Raw genomic sequence first — 20,362 nt, 5'->3', positions numbered from 1 at the left:
GCGATATTCAGTTGTGGCTTGTGGCATGAGTGACGTGTATTGTTTGGGAAAACAAGTTCATGGCATTTCCTCCACCAACTCTCCTCCTGCGCAGCTAACAGAGGAAACTAATTAGATCAATGATGCACTTTCCGACTTCTTTTCTAAGGTACAGAGAGACCCTGTTTAACACGGACACTGAGGAGCCCATGGTCCAGCTGAACCCATTGTACCATCTCTCTGCTGGAAGCATTGTTACCAGTTTATCTAAAAAATCTCTGGATTGAATAGTTTGAATCACTGGATTGAATAAGGCAGCACAGTGGTCCAGCGGTAGAGTTGCTGCCTTACAGCATCAGAGACCCGGGTTCGATCCTGTCTATATACAGATTTGCATGTTCTCCCCGTGATCACATGGGTTTTCTCCGGGTGTGCTCCAACAACGTACAGGTATGTAGGTTAATTGGCTTTGGTAAAAAAATAATTGTAAATTGTGCCTCGCATTTAGGATGGTGCTGGTGTACGGGTGATCGCTGGTCAGTGGCCGAAGGGCCTGTATCCCTAAACGAAACTAAATGTTTACCTGGCATCCAAGGTCTGGCCCAATATGTGAAGACAGTTTACAATTGATGTTGCGTCGCTCCCTGCATTAAAGAACAAGATTGATTTAAAACTCCAGGGCAGAATGGGGCATGCATTGAGGTGCTCTCCAAAACCATTCTAAGCACAAGACACATGGCAACAAATAATATTAACTCTGCAGCAAAACAGCTACGTACCAAACAAATACCACAACTGGTAAGTTTGCACCTGCAGCCTTTGACTCAGTAAAATACCAGTATGAGAAAGCTGCAGCCACATTTGAGGGTGGGTGCAGCATGAAGCTACATGCAGCTTGAATCAAAACCTTTTGGGAGTAATGGCACAGAATGATGGTATTCAACCTGTAGTTCCAAAGTTAAAGGCAGAGATTGGGTAACATCATTTGAAATTCCACTCAAATGTACTTGCTTGTTTACCAGTTGCAAATCCAGGAGCATGTGTGAGTGAATGAGTTATAGATACAGACATGGGATTCTGGTGAAGTGGATGGAAATCTAGTCACAGATAATGTTAATGCTAAGTAACTACAACTTCTAAACAAAATGTGACAAAGAGCAGAAAATATTTGAACAGGTACATACTTAGTAAAAAATGATGGTCCACATTTGTCGACATTTGGTATGAAGAGCAACAACTATGTATTTGCACTGCTTCTGAAGCACAGTTCTATTGAACATAATCATGGCTGATCTATTTTTCCTTCTCATCCTCATTCTCCTGCCTTCTCCCCATAAACTCTAACCAATCAAGAACCTGTTAATCTCCGTTTTAAAAATACCCAAAGCCGATTGTGGCAATGAATTCTTCAGATTCGCCACCCGCTGGCTGAAGAAATTCCTCCATCACCTTTCTACGTACTTTTATTCTGAGACTGTGCTCAATAAAATCACCCCCCCCCCTTTATAAATAAGGTATATTTATACCTAATGAAACCAAAAACTGATTCCAATCGCACAAATACTTGAAAGACTGAGACACAATGGCAGTCACTAATAATAGCTTCCATCAATCAGCTGAATAAAATATTTCACCGTCAGATGATCAGCTTATTGATAAGAAGTCTAAATTTCAAAGAACCATCACAATCAGATATCAGTCGCAAAGACAGGGACTGGCTGAAGCATAGGCAAGGCACAGCACCTGGAGAAAGTGACAGTTACTGGAAGAACAGGGTACAAGATGCAAAGGATAGACTTCAAAGCAAAAATTATTTTTTCAAAGCAATTCTTCAAAGGTATTCTTCAAAGTAAAAATTAAAACGTGCAAAACTCTCCACGCTACAGGCCAAATAACAACGCGTGCACATGGTAAGACAACAATAGGTGGCCATGCTTCATTCATTCATGCTGTTGCTTACCAAACAGTGATATCCTATATCTGACAAGCACTCCGAGTTTGCAGAAGAGGCTGAAGTAGAGAGGGGAGGGTGGGGAAATAAGGACAGAGGGGGAAGGAAAACAGAAGAAGGAAACAGCTGAAACAAAAGCCTACTCAGTGAAGAGAACATCATGAAAAAAAGTAAACTCTAAATAAACAGCAAGGAACCATCACAGAATTTTGGAGAAATGTTGCTGAGTCTGTAACACAAGAACACAAGAGATAAGCAAATCCCAAGGAAAGCCAAAAGCAAAGCTCTAATTAAAATGATACAAGTAGGTCTGGCGAAACAAGGAACTGCAGATGCTGGTTAATATACAAAAACACACAAGGTGCAGGAGTAACTCAGTGGATCAGGCATCATCTCTGGAGAACATGGATAGGTGACGTTTTGGGTCAAGGTATCTTCTTAGTCTGTTTGAAGCTTCTGAAGGAGGATCTTGACCCGAAACATCACCTATCCATGTTCTCCAGAGATGCTGCCTCACCTGCTGAGTTACTCCAGCACTTTGTATCCTTTCAAGCAGGTCTGTTGTTAGTAAACTTAAGTTTATTAAAGAAAGAGAATGTGTAATTTTGCCTTGACAATTTCACACCAATTGTACTCAATATTAATCAGATGGATTAATGACATAATTTTAAGTTAATTTTTTTTCCCAACACACAATTAATTACCTTAATTTCCCCAAACTTCAAATGTACCAATGTTAACTATCATTACACATTATTCAATGACATAATTAGGATATGAGTGACCTGTCCCAAACTGATTGCCAATGTCCAGTACAACCGGCTGTTAAATGAAATGAGGATGAGGGCAGGTCTTTCCCTCTCCTTACTGTCTCTGGAGAACTCCTTGACCTTTGCCCTGCACTTCTGATCCACCAACTGCCCAAGATCAAAACTTCTACTCATGCAAACGCAAGTTAAATTCCTCTCTTTTTTCATGTCTTTGGGGAATTTCCTTCCATTACAAATCTTTGAGTTCAGAGTAGTTGGGGCAGCACAGTGGCACGGCGGTAGAATTGCTGCCTGACAGCGCCAGAGACACAGGCTTGATGCTGACCATAGATGTTGTCTGTATGGAATATATACGTTCTCGCCCCCGTGACCGTGTGGGTTTTCTTCGTGGCAACCAGTGTTGATAACACCTATTCCACATTGAATAGTCAAGAGTGTTTTATTGTCGTATGTTCCGAAACAGAACAATGATATTCTTACTTGCAGCAGCACAACAGATATGTAAACCATAGAGTGTATAGGAAAGAACTACAGATGCTGGTTTATACCGAAGATAAACACAAAGTGCCGGAGTAATTCAGAGGGTCAGGCAGCATCTCTGGAGAAAAGGAATAGGTGAATAGAAGGATTCCGATCTGAAATGCTACTTCTACTTTTCTCCAGAGATGCTCCAGCATTTTATTTAAGAAGGAACTGCAAATGCTAAAAAATCAAAGGTACACAAAAATGCTGGAAAAATTAAGCGGGTGCAGCAGCATCTATGGAGCGAAGGAAATAGGCAACGTTTCGGCCCGAAACATTGCCTATTTCCTTCGCTCCATAGATGCTGCTGCACCCGCTGAGTTTCTCCAGCATTTGTGTACCTCCAGCATTTTATGTCTATCTTTGGTGTAAACATAGTACTCTGTATATAGTACATAGGATTTCCAGTTAAGTTCTTTGTCACCTCTGTGAGAAAAGGCTGGAAATCCAAGTCCCTCTCCAGAGGCAAGGTGCAATTTAGAATGCACTCCTGAATGTTGCAGGGACAAAACAATACCAATGCCTTTCCAGGCCTGTTCCATCATTCAATACAATCGTCGCTAGTATGCCCTTTATAGTTGATTAATAAATTGTCCTATTTCCCTCATTCTGTTTCCCTCATACTGGAAGAATACTACGCCACTACCTTACTGGTGAAACACAAAGGAGAGTCCCTGCACACCTGTTTAATAAATTGACCTATTTCCCTCTTGTGATTTCTTCCGTTAAAATTATTGAACTTCTACCAAATCCTCTCGCTAGATGGCACTCTGATCACATGGTACAGAAATGATTGCCATGAATCAGCCTCTGCTTGGAAGTGCAAGGGTTTAAATTACAATTAAATTGGGATGTCTGCAAAAAAAACCTTGCAAAATGATATAAAGATCCATTCAACATGTAGGTGGCACAGTGGCGCAACGGTAGAATTGCTGCCTTACAGTGCCAGAGACCTGGGTTCGATTCTGACCATGGGTGCTGTCTTTACGGAGTTTGTACGTTCTCCCCGTGACCACACAGGTTTTCTCCAGATGCTCCGGTTTCCTCCCACATTCCAAAGATGTACAAGTTGGTAAGATTTGGTAAAGATTATAAATTGTCCCTAGTGTGTAGGATGGTGCTAGTGTACGGGGTGATCGCTGGTGGGCACAGACTCGGTGGGATGAAAGGTATGTTTCCATGCTGTATCTCTAAATTAAACTAAATTACTAGCCGATTTAACATAACCAAACTCATATTTGTCCAAACACAGTTCCATATTAATGCATAGATTCTAATTCTAATTGCAAAGTATAATGCAGGTTCTTTTTTTGACTATAATGTGACTGTATGAATAGCTGTAGATTTACATGCAAATCAAAATGGAATAAGGAACATCCAAATACATAAACGTTAAAAATGGGCGGCGCAGTGGCACAGCAGTAGAGTTGCTGCCTTACAGCACCAGAGACTTGGGTTTTATTATGACTATGGGTGCTGTCTGGATGGAGTTTGGACATTCTCCCTGTGACCGCGTGGGTTTTTGCCAGGTGCTCTGGTTTCCTCCCACATTCCAAAGACGTGCTGGTTCATAGATTAATTGGCTTCTGTAAATTGGCCCTGGTGTGTCGGATAGAACTAGTGTACGGCTGATCGTCAGTCGGCGTGGACTCAGTGGGTCAAAGGGCATGTTTTCATGCTGTATCTCTAAGACTAATGACTGCCAGAACTGATCATGGTTTATTATTAGGGATGTAAAATAAATGTGGCACCAGGCATATTTTGATTTGCCTAGTGCCACATTCTAAGCCAATATGTGACCATATTAGTTTAGAATTTCTAATCCTTTACGCTACTGAGTAAAGTTTAGACTTATGGTTTAGGTTTAGAGGGCTATGGGCCAGATGTAGATAGGTAGGACTAATGTAGATGGGGCATCCTGTTCAGCATGGGCATGTGGACCAAAGGGTCGATTTCCATCTGAAGGGTCGGACTCTTATCTGTTGTAGATGGGTGGTTGATTGTCACTGCACATGCTGTGTTACTTATGACTAAATGTCCCATCTTGTCAAATTTGAACTACAATACAATACAATACAATTTTATTTGTCATTTGAACCTCGTTGAGGTCCAAATGAAATGTTGTTTCTGCAGTCATACATACAAAAAGAAAAAGACCCAAGACACAACACAATTTACACAGACATCCATCACAGCGCATCTCCTCCTCGCTGTGATGGAAGGCAAAAAATGTATCTCTCCCCTGCACTCCCCTCTCCCCCCCCGATGTCAGAGTCAAAGCCCCCGGCGGGCGATGGTAATTGTCCCGCGGCCATTAACGCCACGCCGGGTGGTGCAAGGCCTCGCTCCGGTTCTTGTTGTTGGAGCCCCCGGCGGGCGCTAGCAAAGTCCCGCAGCCATTCCAAGCCGCGCGGGGCGGTGATGTAAGGCCCCGCTCCAGGTAATCTTCAACCCCGCAACTCGGGCGGGAGAAGTCGCCGTTGCGGAAGCCCCGAAAAGCGGTCTCCCAGCAGGGACCCACGGGCTCCCGATGTTCCTGTCTGCCAGACCTGCGGTTGGAGCCTCCGAATCTCCGGGGGTCAGGTCACAGCAGCGCGCCACCACCGCTCCGAACTCGGCCAGCTCTACGATGGTGAGTAGGTCTGCAGCTCCGCGACTGGAGCCCCAGGTCGTTCCTGCCGGAGGCCGCTCCACGTTGCAGTCCCCAACGACAACGGAGACCCGACAAAGAAAAGGTCGGGTCTCCCGTGCAGGGGAAAGTTTCCCCACCCCCGCCCCCCCACACACATACCCCGTCAAAACAAATAAAATAAAAACTACATTAAAACAAGACAGAAAATAATAAAAAGACAGACGGACTGCAGAGGCCGCTGCGACGTGAGTCGCGCCGCCCACTGGAAATGTGTGTGTTAATGAACTAACCTGAAAAATGACCATCAATAAAACATTCCCCTCCACACCCCACCCCACTACTTACTTTAGTTTAGTTTAGTCTCAGTTTAAAGAGACAGCATGGAAACAGGCCCTTCAGTCCACCGAGTCCACACTGACCATCAATCACACAGGCACTAGTTCCATGTTTTGCCAGTTTTGCATTAGGGACAATTTATAGAAGCCAATTAACCTACAAACCTGTATGTCTTTTGGAATATGGGAGGAAAATAGAGCGCCTGGATAAAACCCACGTGGTCACAGGGAGAATGTACAAATTCCGTACAGACAGCGCCCATAGTCTGGATCGAAAGTGGGTCTCTGGCACTGCGAGGCAGCAACTCTACCACTGCGCCACCGTGCTGCCTCCAAACATAGACTGCGATGCACATTCAAACATTACCTTGTTACCATCTCCTTTTCTTTGTTGGATGCATGCCCTCCACTGCTCAGCAGGCTGCTTGCAGTCGACAGGAAGTACAGACGATGGTTCTTAAAATATTGGTCAATTAAAGGAAGAACGACCTGCAAATAAGAAGAACATTCAGTACATGTCAAACCACAGATCATAATTTTCCATTTTATTTTCTTGCTTCATCGATGCCTCTGGTTGCTTAAGTATTCTCTGGATCACCGGCTTTGACCTCCCCACCATCGAAGGGATCTATCGTAGTCGCTGCCTCAAAAAGGCAGCCAAAATCCTCAAGGACCCACACTATTCTGGCCACACACTCATTTCACCATTGCCATCAGGAAGAAGGTACAGGAGCCTGAAAACTGTAATGTCCAGGTTCAGGAACAGCTTCTTCCATCAGGCTATTAAACACAATGAATAAGCTCTGAGCTCTGAACTGCAAAATACTCTATTATTATTTGTATTTGCACTATATTTGTTATTTGTTGAACTTTTTCTTTTTTTCCCCGTTATGTACTATGCTTACATATTCACATATTCTGTTGTGCTGCAGCAAGTAAGAATTTCATTGTTCCATCCGGGACATATGACAATAAACCACTCTTGACTTGACTCTTGTAACGTCTGCCTTAATTTCAGAACTCTTGCTTCTGCAGACACAGTCCACTATTCTGATGGTCACTGGTGGGCGATGGCCTGTAGAGGGGGCTGCACAATCCAACCCCTGCTCATCCCCCGATGACCGGACAACCAGAGGGGAGTGAGCCAGCAGATGCACGAGTAAGGGCCGGTAGGAGGGTGAACCGGGGTCTTACCCTTCGCACCCTCAAGGTCGGCTGCTGGAGGCACTCCCCGGGACACAAAGGCTGAAGGTGGCTGGGCAAGGAGAGGGTCGACGGTTCGCTGGATGATCTGGATGAAGGCGACGGCTGGAGCAGCCTGGGGGTCACCTGGATCGGGCGCCGATCAGGAGACAGGACTGAACAAATGGCGCCAAAATCTGGCAACTCTTGCATGCGGGCTCAGTGGACTATTCCTGTACACTTTGTACTAATTGGGGGTTGTGCTTAAGTATGGCTATACTTTATTGAACTGTATGGAAAAATAAATATTGCTGTGCATTTGTACATGTGATACTAAAGCGGCATTGGTATGAAGACTGGTCGTGTTGCGGATAATGTGTAAGCTTAACGAAGGGTACAGCAGGATATATATATATATATATATGAGATAGTGTTGGGCAGAGCCATGACAAACAGAAATAAATGCCAACAAGTGAAATGGCGTTAAAGATTATCAACTCTTTGCTTGCTCTTCCCTGAGAAGTGTCTATGACGTACTTGAGTTTGACCTGATTGTATCTATGTATGGAATATCTGATCTGTTTGGACAGTAGGCAAAACAAAGCTTTTCACTGTACCGCAGCATATGTGACAATAATAAACCTGAAATAGATTGCAACTTTTCCCCTCAAAACACAGTACCTTGGCAAAGAACTTGATTTCCTGTTCATGCACAAATTTTTCACCTCTTGTTGTGCAACAGAGATCTGGAAGCGAGGGCAAAATCAAGCAATGAGACACAGCAGCCATGAACATAACCAAGTGTCAGAAGCAGAATTGGAAATTGTAAAATTAGACGCAATGCGAACAGTCCAGGAACAATAGCAAGCACAAGTGTGGCATATGAAATAAACAGAATAGAGACAGGCACAATCACATTTTTATGCAGAAATATTTTACTCTTGGTAATTGGAAGTTGATTGAAAGTTGCAGTGATTTCTGTTTTCAGAACGATATTATTTCCTTCTTCTGATTGATCTCCCAGGTTTATGCAACACCCACGATAGGAAAAAAAGGTGGGAACTGGTAGAAGGAACGTGATCTGTGGCAGAATTCTCAGACACCTTACAGTCTTCTCGGCTTTTCCACTGGAATTACATCTCCACCTCACCTGTCTATTCTCATGAGAATTCCTCCAATGCTCCAGGCGTTTGACTTGCTAGGTGAGGTGAAGATGCAATTCTGGTGGGAATAGACAACTCCCTGATGTCCTGTATCAGCTTATCTCAGTCACAACCTTCAGGCTATTGAACACTACAAGCTCCAACTAAACTCTGAACTACAAACTCCCTCGATTGCAGTAGGGACTTTTTTTGTCTTTGTATTATATTGTTTGTTTGTTTTTATGTATTGAATTTGTTGTTTATTATGGTATCTATTAAGTACTATGTTTACATGTCTGTTATGCTGCTGCAAGTAAGAAATTCATTGTTCTATTTCGGGACATATGACAATAAAGGGCCTGTCCCACTTACGAGACCTTGGCACGCAAATTACGTGACCTCGTGGTCGCGTTGAGGAGCACGGGCATCGTATGGCCGCGCGGGGCCGATCCCACTGAGAAGCGCAGAGGGGTATGTAGTTGTACGTGACATCGCGCGGTGCTCCAAAATATTTGTAGTGAATGAAATCTTCGCACGCCAACGGCCTGTCGCGGAACTGACGGCCAAAGTGGGACAGGCCCAAGACCCTGGCCCAACGCAATGTCACGTCTCACCTTCAACAGCAGCAGAAGCAGGCAAACGATCGCCGAACTCAGCCTGAGGCTCACGGCCGTTGAGGTCCGGTTCCGCCCCCACTTCTACTCACAGAGCGGGGCCAAGAAAATTGAAGATAGACACAAAATGCTGGAGTAACTCAGCGGGACTGGCAGCATCTCCGGAGAGAAGGACTGGGTGACGTTTCGGGTCAAGACCCTTCTTTCAGACTGAAGAAGAGTCTCGACCCGAAACATCACCCATTCCTTCTCTCCGGAGATGCTGCTGGTCCCGCTGAGTTACTCCGGCATTCTGCGTCCATCTTCAAATGACGTCACGCGCTCCAGATGGCTGTGCGGTCGAATGAAGTCACGCGCGACCTTCACGGGACCGTCGAGGTTCAACGTGACCACAAGGTTGCGTAATTATCGTGCCAAGGACACGTAAGTGGGACAGGGGCTTAAAACACTCTTGACTCGTGGAAATTTTGGGAATGTCTATGGTGGGATTATGGTTGTTCATGGCAGGATTTGAACTGGTATTCCTGGGTCAACTGCCCAGATCTATGGAAAATGGTGCATCAACTTAAACACACTTCCCAGATCATCTACACTGCCCCATTGTTCTTCATGTAAGTCTCCTCCGAGTATTCTTCCATGACAGGTACATCTCTCAAGTATGACAGAACCTAAGGGGCGGAAGAGTGGCACAGCAGCAGAGTTGCTGCCACACAGCGCCAGAGACCAGGGTTCAATCCTGACCATAGGTGCTGTCTGTACGGACTTTGCATGTTCTCGCTGTGACTGTGTAGGTTTTCTCCGGGCACTCTGGTTTCCTCCCACACTCCAAACACATGCAGGTTTGTAGGATAATCGGCCTCAGTAAATTGTAAATTGTCCCTGTTGTGTAGGATAGTGTTAGTGTATGGGGTGATCGCTAGTTGTCACAGCCCCGGTGGGCCAATGGGCCTGTTTCCCTGCTCTATCTCTACAGTAAAATCGAAAGTAAAAATGAGCATGAAATCACCGCTCCCATTTGGAATCTGATATGTTCATAACAGGTCAATGTGGACTTTACCAAACTGCAGAATGTAGTTATGAGCCTGGTCAACATATTTGATGAGTTGCTGAAGAAAGCTGTAGGCAAATCTCTTTTCAATGGAAGGTGTATCCAACTCCATGTCTTTTAAACCCCTGGGGGGACATAAACAAACTCCAGTTAGAAAAGGAGGTTACACAAAAAAGCTGGAGAATCTCAGCGGGTGCAGCAGCATCTATGGAGCGAAGGAAATAGGCAACGTTTCGGGCCGAAACCCTTCTTCAGACTGAATCCTACTTAGTAGAATAACCAGTCATTTAAATGAAAAGGGCACAAAGTTCTGGAGTAACTTGGTGAGACAAGCAGCAGCATCTCTGGAGAACATGGATAGGTGACATTTCAAGTCGGGACTCTTTTTAATTTAGTTTAGAGATACAGCATGGAAACAGGCCCTTTGGCTCACCGCGTCCGCGCCAACAAACAATCCCCACACACCAACATTATCTTACACACACCAGGGACAATTTACAATTATACCAAACCAATTAACCTACAAACCAGTACGTCTTTGGAGTGTGGAAGGAAACTAGAGATCCCGGAGAAAACCCCACGCAGGTCACGGGGAGAACGTGCAAACTCCATACAGACAGCATCCATAGTCAGGATTGAATCCGGGTCACTGGCGCTGTAAGGCGGCAACTCTACCGCTGCGCCACCTGAAACATCACCTATCCATGTCCCCCCAAGATGCTGCCTGACCCACTCCAGCACTTTGTGTCCTTTTGTATAAACCATCAAAAAGTGGCTACTGTCCATGATATTACTGGGTTGTATGCAAAACAAAGCGTTTAACTGTACCTAGGTACATGCGACAATAAAGTTAATTCACTTTGCACATTTGCACTACATCTGATACTGAAGCCTTCCCTAAGCTGCTCTTCATACCTTGAGACTGCATAGCCATTGATCTGCAGGAACTTGAGGATTTCCTGTGCTTTCTCCCGGTCTTTGGCTTTCTCTTTGGCTGTTAGTGTGTCATAGGGTACCAGCAATGGGTGGTTTCCTCCTCCTGAGTGTAAGACAATGAACAGAAGGATCAAAAATCTGATGCAGATACATCATGGAAACAGGCTCTTCAGCCCATCGAGTTGATGCTGACCAGCGGTCACCCGTTCACACTAGTTCTATGTTATCCAACTTTTTCATCCACTTCCTACACATTAGGAGCAATATACAGAGGCCAATTACTCCCACACCCTTTTGGGGTGTGGGAGGAAACCGGAGCACCTGGAGGAAACCCACGTGGTCACAGGAGAACATTTTTTTAGAGATTATAATATGGTAAAATAGTTAGTAAAGAATTGTTATTCATTCGATAAGTTTCAATGAGGTCCCCCCTCATCTTTCTAAACTCCAGCGAGCAAGATGAGGGGGAACCTCATTTAAACTTACCAAATAGTGAAAGGCCTGTGATAGAGTGAATGTGGAGAGGATGTTTCCACTAGTGGGTGAGTCTAGGACCAGAGAACATAGCCTCAGTATAAAAGGACGGACATTTAGAAAGGAGATGAAGAGGAATTTATTTAGTCAGAGAGTGCCTGCAACAGTCAGACTGTCGTGGAGGCCAAGTTAAAGAATATTTTTAAGGTGGAGGTTGATAGATTCTTGATTAGTAAAGGTGTCAGGGGTTGTGGGGAGAAGGCGTTGAGAGGGAAAGATAGATCAGCCACGATTGAATGGCAGAGTAGACTTGAATGGCCTAATTCTGCTCGAATAACATGAACATGAAGAAAGCAGAGACACAGCCATTTCGGGAGTGCGATTTGCGACTGCAAAGTCTAACATCACTGTGGTGAATTTACTTTCATAAGTTCATAAGTGAAATAAAAACATTCAGAAGGCAGCACAATAGCACAGAGGGTAGAGCCACTGCCTCACAGCTCCAGCATCCCAGGTTTAATCCCCACCTCACCCAGAAGACCTGCAAAGTCAATTCAGCACAATGATGTTGCATTCCCAAATCACACTCCCAAAATAGCTGTGTCTCTACTTTCTTTGTGAATCGATGTTATTATTTTCCCTTCAATGCGTGTGTACACTCTCCATTTACTTGTCAAGGATTCGTTGTGGAAAAGTAAAATGTTGGGAATGCAAAACATTGTGTTCGATTCTGACCTCGGCTGCTGTCTGTGTGGAGTTTGCATGTTCTCCTACTTATCCTTGGACCGTGATCCCACAGACGAGCACCAGGCCTTAATCTCACACACCATTTCTGATTTCATCACTCCCGGCTGTCTGCCTTCCACAGCCTCCAACCTTATCGTTTCCCAGCCCCGCACAGCCCAGTTTTACCTTCTCCCCTTCCGCCTTTCCTCCGGGAGTTCCGGCTTACTCCCACAATTGGCTGCTGTAAATTGCCTCCACTGTGGAGGGGAGTGGGGAAAGATGATGGGAATATGGAGATAATAAAATGGGATGAATGAAGAATTAGTTTAAGTGAGTGGTTGAACATCGACATGGACTCAGTAGACTGAAAGGTCTGTTTCCACGCTCTAACTTTCTTTGACATTGACTCTTTCAGTGATCAGATCCCAGGGTTATTTCCTTTCGAACAGGGATCACAGGCCAAATTGTGTGAAGGAGTTATGGAGGGGGCTTTTCCATAAGTTTCATGATCTGCCAAAGTGATGTGTTGATTGCAGCACACTGCCACAATCTTTGACAAGTCATAAGTTACTTTAAATTTTCACTTAAAATAACCAGAATGAGATCCGAATCATTAAAATCCTTTCAAATACGATAAGCTGACAGTAACCTAATGATAATACAACATGCATCATTACCTTTTGCTTCCAATTCGTTTTTCTTTTTCTTTGCCCAGATGTTGTGGTAGTTTTCAGCTAGAAGCTCTGCCATTGCCTGCAGTAAATTGCAAAGGAATGTCATCAAATGTCACCACTTTCAACGTTAAACTTTAGACATACAGCATTGGAAACGGGCCCTTCAGCCCACTTCAGTCCATGCTGACCAGCGATCACCTCGTACACTAGTACTAGTACTATCCTACATACTAGAGACAATTTATACTTTTTTTTAATCAAAGCCAATTAATCGTGGCTTGGTTCGGCAACTTGAGCGCCCTGGAGACTACAAAAAGTAGTAAACACTGCCCAGTCCATCATCTGCTCTGACCTTCCTTCCATCGAGGGGATCTATCGCAGTCGCTGCCTCAAAAAGGCTGGCAGTATCATCAAAGACCCACACCATCCTGGCCACAGTCACCTCCCAGCTACCTTCAGGTAGAAGGTACAGGAGCCTGAAGACTGCAACAACCAGGTTCAGGAATAGCTACTTCCCCACAGCTATCAGGCTATTAAACTTGGCACGGACAACATTCTGAACATTAATAGCCCATTATCTGTGATTTGCACTTTTTCAGTTTATTTATTCATGTGTGGATATATTTATATAATGGTATATGGACACACTGATCTGTTTTGTAGTCAATGCCTACTATGTTCTGTTGTGCTGAAGCAAAGCAAGAATTTCATTGTCCTATCAAGGACACATGACAATAAACTCACTTGAACTTGAACTACAAACCTGTGCATGTTTAAGTGTAGGAGGGATCCGGAGCACCCGGAGAAAATTCATGTGGTCACAGGGAGAACACAGAAACTCCATTCACCCATACTCAGGATGAAACCCTGGTCTTTGGCACCATAAGGCAGCAACTCCACTGCTACGCCATTGTGCCGCCCCAAAACACGATGACTAATTTCTGCAGAGGTGGAGATGGAGATACTGATCGTTTACCACCGCAATCCCGCTGCACCAAAATTGAATGTTGCCCCCCCTTACGGTGCTTTTAAAGGGCAAATTTCAGTGCCTTCATGGTGCTGGTGATTCAGCTTTACATACTTCATCACCACTTCTTCACAGGGTGGTGGGAGGGGGAGAGTGATGGGGGTGGATCATCATTTAGGGTGGGGGGGGGGGGGGGTCAAGAGTCACGAGTGTTTTTTTTGTCATATGTCCCAAAATAGAACATTGACATTCTTACTTGCAGCAACACAACAATTATACAAACATTGTATTCTGTAACATCCACAATTAACAACAAAAAAGTTCAGTATATAATGTGTGTGTGTGTGTGTGTGTGTGTGTGTGTGTGTGTGTGTGTGTGTGTGTGTGTGTGTGTGTGTGTGTGTGTGTGTGTGTGTGTGTGTGTGTGTGTGTGTGTGTGTGTGTGTGTGTGTGTGTGTGTGTGTGTGTGTGTGTGTGTGTGTGTGTGTGTGTGTGTGTGTGTGTGTGTGTGTGCGTGCGCGCAAAGTAAATAATAATACCCCCTAAGTCGATGTAGTTTGGAACGTGTTTGGAGGTTGTAGTGTTTAATAGCTTTTTAGTTGTAGGGAAGAAGTTGATCCTGAAGTGGACGCTATAGATTTTAGGCTCCTGGACCTCCTTCCCGATGGCAGGAGTGAAAAGAGATTGTGACCAAGGACGTGTGGGTCTCTGATGATGTTGGCTGCTTTTTTGAGTCAGCTACTCTTGTAGATCCTTTCGAAGGTGGGGTGAGGGCCATCGAAGAAGGGAGGGTGTGGATATTGATAGGAGTGAGGCTCAGGAGATGGGAGAGGACTGGTTAGGATTGGAGATTGGTGGAGGATTGGAGATCCTCAGGTTGAGTTTGTGGCCAAGAGGTCAGGAACAGATAGTGTGGAAAGTCAGGAAATCATCAAGGAATTAAACAGCTGGGGTGGCCGATCTGCATGGGCGTGGGGTTGGTGTGCACAGGGCAAAAGACCTGTGAGCAGGGTGGGGCAGGAAAGGATTGTGAGCCAACTTGGGGCAAGGTGTTTTTTACACAGAAGGTGCTGAATGCCTATAACTCTTGGAAGGAGCAGAATTAGGCCATTCGGCCATCGAGTCGGCTCTGCCATTCAATCATGGCTGATCTATCTTCCCCTCTTAAACTCATTCTCGAGCCTTATCCCCATAACCCCTGCCACCCTTACTAATCAAGAACATTGAATATCATTGGATGAAAAATAAGGGTGCGGTGGGTGTATGTAATCTGTCAATGCAAAACCCGTTGTAACAATCAATATGAAACGACAATTCAAAGCATAAGCACTGTAGTGCAATTTTTCTCGGGCACCGCAACACATTGCCCGAGAACCAACTGCAACGAGTAGAACTTACATGCAGGTCCCTGGAAAGCGAAACATTGCTCATATCGATGGGACGAGGACTATAACCATGAGCAGAGTCTATAGACACCTGAGCAATAAGCACAAATACATTTGTAACAGTAGGTACAAAAACTGAGCAGATGTATACACCTCATGCCTCAATTGCAGTAAAGGGCAGCAAATGAAGAGGTCAAACTTAATTTTTTATTAGATCATAAGACGCAGGAACAGGATTAAGCCATTAAACCCATCAAGTCTAAACTGACATTCAATCATGGTTAATCTGGTTATCCCTTGCAACCCCAATCTCCTGCCTTCTCCCCGTAACCTTTGACACCATTATTAATCGAACCTATCAATCTCCGCTTTAAAAATACTAAAAGACTTGCCTTCCACAGCCGTCAATGGCAGTGAATTCCACAGATTCACTGGCCTCTGGCGAAATAAATTCCTCCTCATCTCTATTTTGAAGGTACATCCTTTTATTCCGAGGCTATGCCCTCTGGTCCTAGACTCTCCCATTACTGGAAACATCCTTTCCACGTCCACTCTATCTAGGCCTTTCAGATAATGGAGAGGAGGGCAAACAGTGGTGGTGATGAAAACTAGCTGCAATTCCAAAATTCATTTAACTAAAGACTCAAGTAACTCATGAATTCAATGCATAAAGATTTCTAAATTGTTTGGAGGAAAGAACAGTGGCATTACTGGGCCGATCCAAATAAGTTCATAAGTGCCAGGAGCAGAATTAGACCAATCAGCCCATTAAGTACTCCGCCATTCAATAATGGCTGATCTATCTTTCCCACTCAACCCCATTCTCTAGCCTTCTCCCCATAACCCATGACAAGTTTACTAATCAAGAATCTGTTAATCTCTGCCTTAAATACATCCATTGACTTGGCCTCCATAGCCATCTGTGGCAATGAATTCCACAGATTCACCATCCTCTGACTAAAGAAATTCCTCTTCATCTCCTTTCTAAAGGTACGTCCTTTTATTCTGAGGCTATGGCGTCTGGTCCTAGATTATCCTAGTCTTGCAAACATCCTCTCCACATCCACTCTACTCAGTAAGTTTCAATGAGATCCTCCCCACATCTTTCTAAACTCCAGCGAGTACAGGCCAAGTGCCTTCAAACACTCATTATATGTAAACCCAATCACACTGGAATAATTCACGTAAACCTCCACTGGATCCGCTCCAATGCCAGCACATCCTTCAACTAGTCTAACCTGACTTGACTGAGATATTCGGCGAGTTCTATGATGCAATGCCATGAATTCTCCTTCTTGAGTCCGTTCTATTGTCCAACTCCAGGCAACCATTGTTTTCAGGGACTCCTTTATTGGCCAACGATACACTTCTTTGTCCTGGAAGTTAATCAGAAAAAAAAAAGTAATTTTTCATTTACATTTTGTGTATCACGATTTGGAAAAAACCCAAGGAAATTACATGGAGAAATACTGATGTGTTTTTTCATGTGAGAAGTGAGGCAGTAAAACATTGGCAAGTAGAAGTTAGAATTAACAATTATTTTTTTAAGAAAGGACTTTGAAGCCATGATCTGCATGGATAATGCACCTAATACGTACCTAGCAATATCAGATTTATTAATAAAACTAAAATAATTGGATCTCATCCGAGACCCATGGGTGTGATGATTTCAGTAGGTGTAATGATTACTCTGTGAGATTCGTGTGAAATTGATATTGATACTGGTTTATTATTGACATGTGCATCTCGACGTCTTACCCAGGCAAAATACATGCATACATCAGGTAGCGCAAAAGAGAAAATTAACTGAGTGCAGACTAGAGTGTTACAACTAGAGTGTGTGCAGATAAAAAATAAGTCCAAGAGTTGCAACAGGGTAGATTGGGTAATGTATCCCAAGCATATGAGAAGTTTGTTCAAGTGTCTGATAATGAAGGGAAGAAGATAGTTTTGTTTAATATTGTCACGTGTACCGAGGTACAGTGAAAAGCATTTTCCATGCTATCCAGTGAAAAAGACTATACATGATTACAATCAAGCCGTCCAGTGTACAGGGTTACGAGTATAATGTTTAGTGCAAAATAAAGTCTGATTAAAGATAACTCGCGGGTCTCCAATGAGGTAGATGGGAGATCAGGGCCACTCTCTAGTTGGTGAGAGGACAGTTTGGTTGCCCGCTAACAACACGATGTTATATGCCATGGTGGATTTTATTGTGTCCTGCTGTACATGACACTAAATTAGTCTGCTATAAGTTTAAAGGCAGTGCCAGAGGTAGTCATCTAATAGGACTGTGGATGGTGCAGACACAGATGCCCAGTGGGAATAGAGATAATCATTGTGGAACTGAACTTTGGTTTGTGTGTGGGTTACTGCATTCAACAAGTGATTTACCAGTCTCCGCACTTGTTTTTGGAACTTGTTGACAACAGGTAGTGCCAAGTATGTGATGAAGGCACAGGAGACTGCAGATGTTGGAATCTGGAGCAAAAACCAAGCTGCTGGGGGAACTCAGTGGGTCAAGTGGCAGGAAGATCCTTTGTTAACATGTCATCTTCCCCTTAGAATGAAAGTGGATGCATGAGATAAAGTGGGCTGCCTACTCACCTTTTCAGACAGAAGCTTGAATGGCTTTAACAAAGGATGAACCTTGGTAATCTCGTTGTTTGTTTCTCCATACACCCATCCATTTGTTAGCTGGAAAAAGAACAGCATTTGCTGCAGTCTGGGTTAGATTGAAGACCGAGGGACATGGGGCAAATGGGATTACTATAGACAGTCAACATGGTCAGGACGAGTTTGGTCATAGTTTAGATTTAGTTTAGTTTAGTTTACCGTACCAAGGTATAGTTAAAAGCTTTTGTCACGTGCTAACTAGTCAGTAGAAAGACTATATATGATTACAATCACGCTATCCACAGTGTACATATACATGATAAATGGAAGAACATTTAATGCGAGATAAAGACAGTAAAGTCTGACTAAAGATAGTCCAAGGTTCTCATCATTGGCAGAATGCATCCATATCATAAATTAATATGCAATAAAATGGGGAGAAAACAAATGTATGCAATACTGCAAAAACATATATTATTTAGATTTTGTAGCGACAGATTTATTATCATAACATTATCTCAAGATCGTTATCAGGGTGGTCTGTCTATGGAATTCATTGCCACAGACGGCAGTGGAGGTTCAATCTGACCTACTAACTCCCTGAGCTCAGCTGAACCGAATGATAATGAGTTCAGCTGAACTCATAATTGATCAGCGAGGCAATGGACTGGGAAATATGGACCAAGACCTAAAGTGACAAAGGCATGAATAGGCTGCAATCTGAACCACCATTAAACCAAGAAAGGAATAAAAAATAAAATTAACTGCCTTACCTTGTCCATCGTCCATTTGTCATGACTGTGCTCTGCATATTTATTGATGAAATAATCCAATTTTTCCGGGAGAGTTACACTGGCAGTGAAAGTGAACAAACAACACTGGTTATTTCCTCAACTACATTTTTATGATTAAGTAATTGGTAAGAAATTTGCAACCATATTATCAATCCGGTGTTTAGTTTAGTTTAGAGAGACAGCGTGGAGTCAGGCCCTTTGTCCCAGCGAGCCGTGCTGATCAGCAATCACCCCATACACCAGTTCTGTCCTACAAACTAGGGACAATTTACAGAAGCCAATTAACCTGCACTTCTTTGAAATGTGGGAGGAAACCTGAGCACCCGGGGAAAACCCACGTGGTCACAGGGAGAATGTACAACTCTGTACAGACAGCACCCGTAGTCAGGATCAAACCCGGATCTCTGCTGCTGTAAGGCAGCAACTCTACTGCTGCGCCACTGTGCTGTGGTCATCCTGGATTGCCCTCCCCTCCTTTTTACTCAACAGGATGCTATACAAAACATTCAATCATGGGTTCAACTGTTCAGACTTCACCTCTACCAAATCCCATTGGCAAGTTTAGTGTGAAGTGCAGATAGGGCAGAGTGTGGAGTAAAATAGTGGCTCAAATTAAAGCTAGAAAAGGGACCATGCATCATTAGATTCTGTTCTACTCTTCTATTGTAGGTTAAAGGAGTAAGATGTAGGTTTATTACCCCAACAGCATTTCCAGGGAATTCCTATAACCAGCAACGATTAAAAGGGCCCATAAGATGTTTTACATCATTACCCCAGACATATTTCTCAGCTCCACATGGAGATAGTGGTGAATCCTCAGTTAATCTGCTACTCTCACATGACCACCTGGGATCAACCATTGCTTTATATTAGCATATCAAAGATAAGCATAAAGATCGGGAACATGCTCAGATACAGGTCCCTGTCACCTGCCGATGTAAGGGCACCTGACTCCCCTGGTAAAGCCATATGTCTGCCCAGGTAAAGGCATCTGGGTCGACAGGTAAAAGCACCTGTGTCGACAGGTAAAGGCACCTGCCAACACAGGTATAGACACCTGTCCTCCGGTAAAGCCAACCATCCATCGGGTATAGATACCTGTCCACCCAGGTATAGCCACATATCCACCCAGGTAAAAACTGCTCCTGATCAGAATGTTGTGAGCAGCAATGAATGAAGTTTGTAAAATCTCGAGCGCTCAAACGTAGCACAATCAAACCTTAAAGTGGCGACAGGCTGGGGGTTGAAGTTGCCTTCGGTGTCCACTGAAGACTGTTTCTCCATCATCGCCACATAGTTGGACTCCATGTAGTCTGGGGGCAAGGCTCCAGCAACTGCACTCAGGCAAGGCAGAGCCAGCTTAAACAACTCATGTTCATACTTCTGCAGTAAAACACATGGGAACATAACCTTCCATTTGATCTCTTCTTAACATCGACAACATTGCATGGCCAGGCCGACCTCTGCATCACCAACCCAGTGCGCCACCAGGACTTTAGACTTTACTTTTAGACTTTAGAGAAACTGTGCAGAACCAGGCCCTTCGGCCACTGAGTCTGCACCAATCAGCGTTCATTCTGCACATTAAAACTATCCTACACATTAGGGACCATTA

At 44.0% G+C, this 20,362-nt stretch overlaps 1 protein-coding gene across 1 annotated transcript in view; it reads right to left on the bottom strand.

Annotated features, from left to right (window-relative positions):
- The window catches only part of ryr2a (ryanodine receptor 2a (cardiac)), a 426,354-nt gene that overhangs the window by 103,740 nt on the left and 302,252 nt on the right, over nucleotides 1–20,362 (bottom strand). The window contains exons 52-63 of the mRNA XM_055640013.1: nucleotides 19,967–20,130; nucleotides 18,727–18,805; nucleotides 17,945–18,034; nucleotides 16,576–16,713; nucleotides 15,351–15,428; nucleotides 12,989–13,064; nucleotides 11,091–11,214; nucleotides 10,185–10,300; nucleotides 8,053–8,117; nucleotides 6,557–6,678; nucleotides 1,940–1,989; nucleotides 563–623 (exon numbers count right to left, since the gene is read on the bottom strand). Coding sequence (XP_055495988.1) covers nucleotides 563–623; nucleotides 1,940–1,989; nucleotides 6,557–6,678; nucleotides 8,053–8,117; nucleotides 10,185–10,300; nucleotides 11,091–11,214; nucleotides 12,989–13,064; nucleotides 15,351–15,428; nucleotides 16,576–16,713; nucleotides 17,945–18,034; nucleotides 18,727–18,805; nucleotides 19,967–20,130 — 1,163 coding nt within the window. The remainder of the gene's footprint in view (nucleotides 1–562; nucleotides 624–1,939; nucleotides 1,990–6,556; nucleotides 6,679–8,052; nucleotides 8,118–10,184; nucleotides 10,301–11,090; nucleotides 11,215–12,988; nucleotides 13,065–15,350; nucleotides 15,429–16,575; nucleotides 16,714–17,944; nucleotides 18,035–18,726; nucleotides 18,806–19,966; nucleotides 20,131–20,362) is intronic.

The sequence above is a fragment of the Leucoraja erinacea genome, chromosome 8, assembly GCF_028641065.1.
Source record: "Leucoraja erinacea ecotype New England chromosome 8, Leri_hhj_1, whole genome shotgun sequence".
Lineage (NCBI taxonomy): Eukaryota > Metazoa > Chordata > Chondrichthyes > Rajiformes > Rajidae > Leucoraja > Leucoraja erinaceus.
This window is presented reverse-complemented; position numbering and strand designations above follow the sequence as displayed.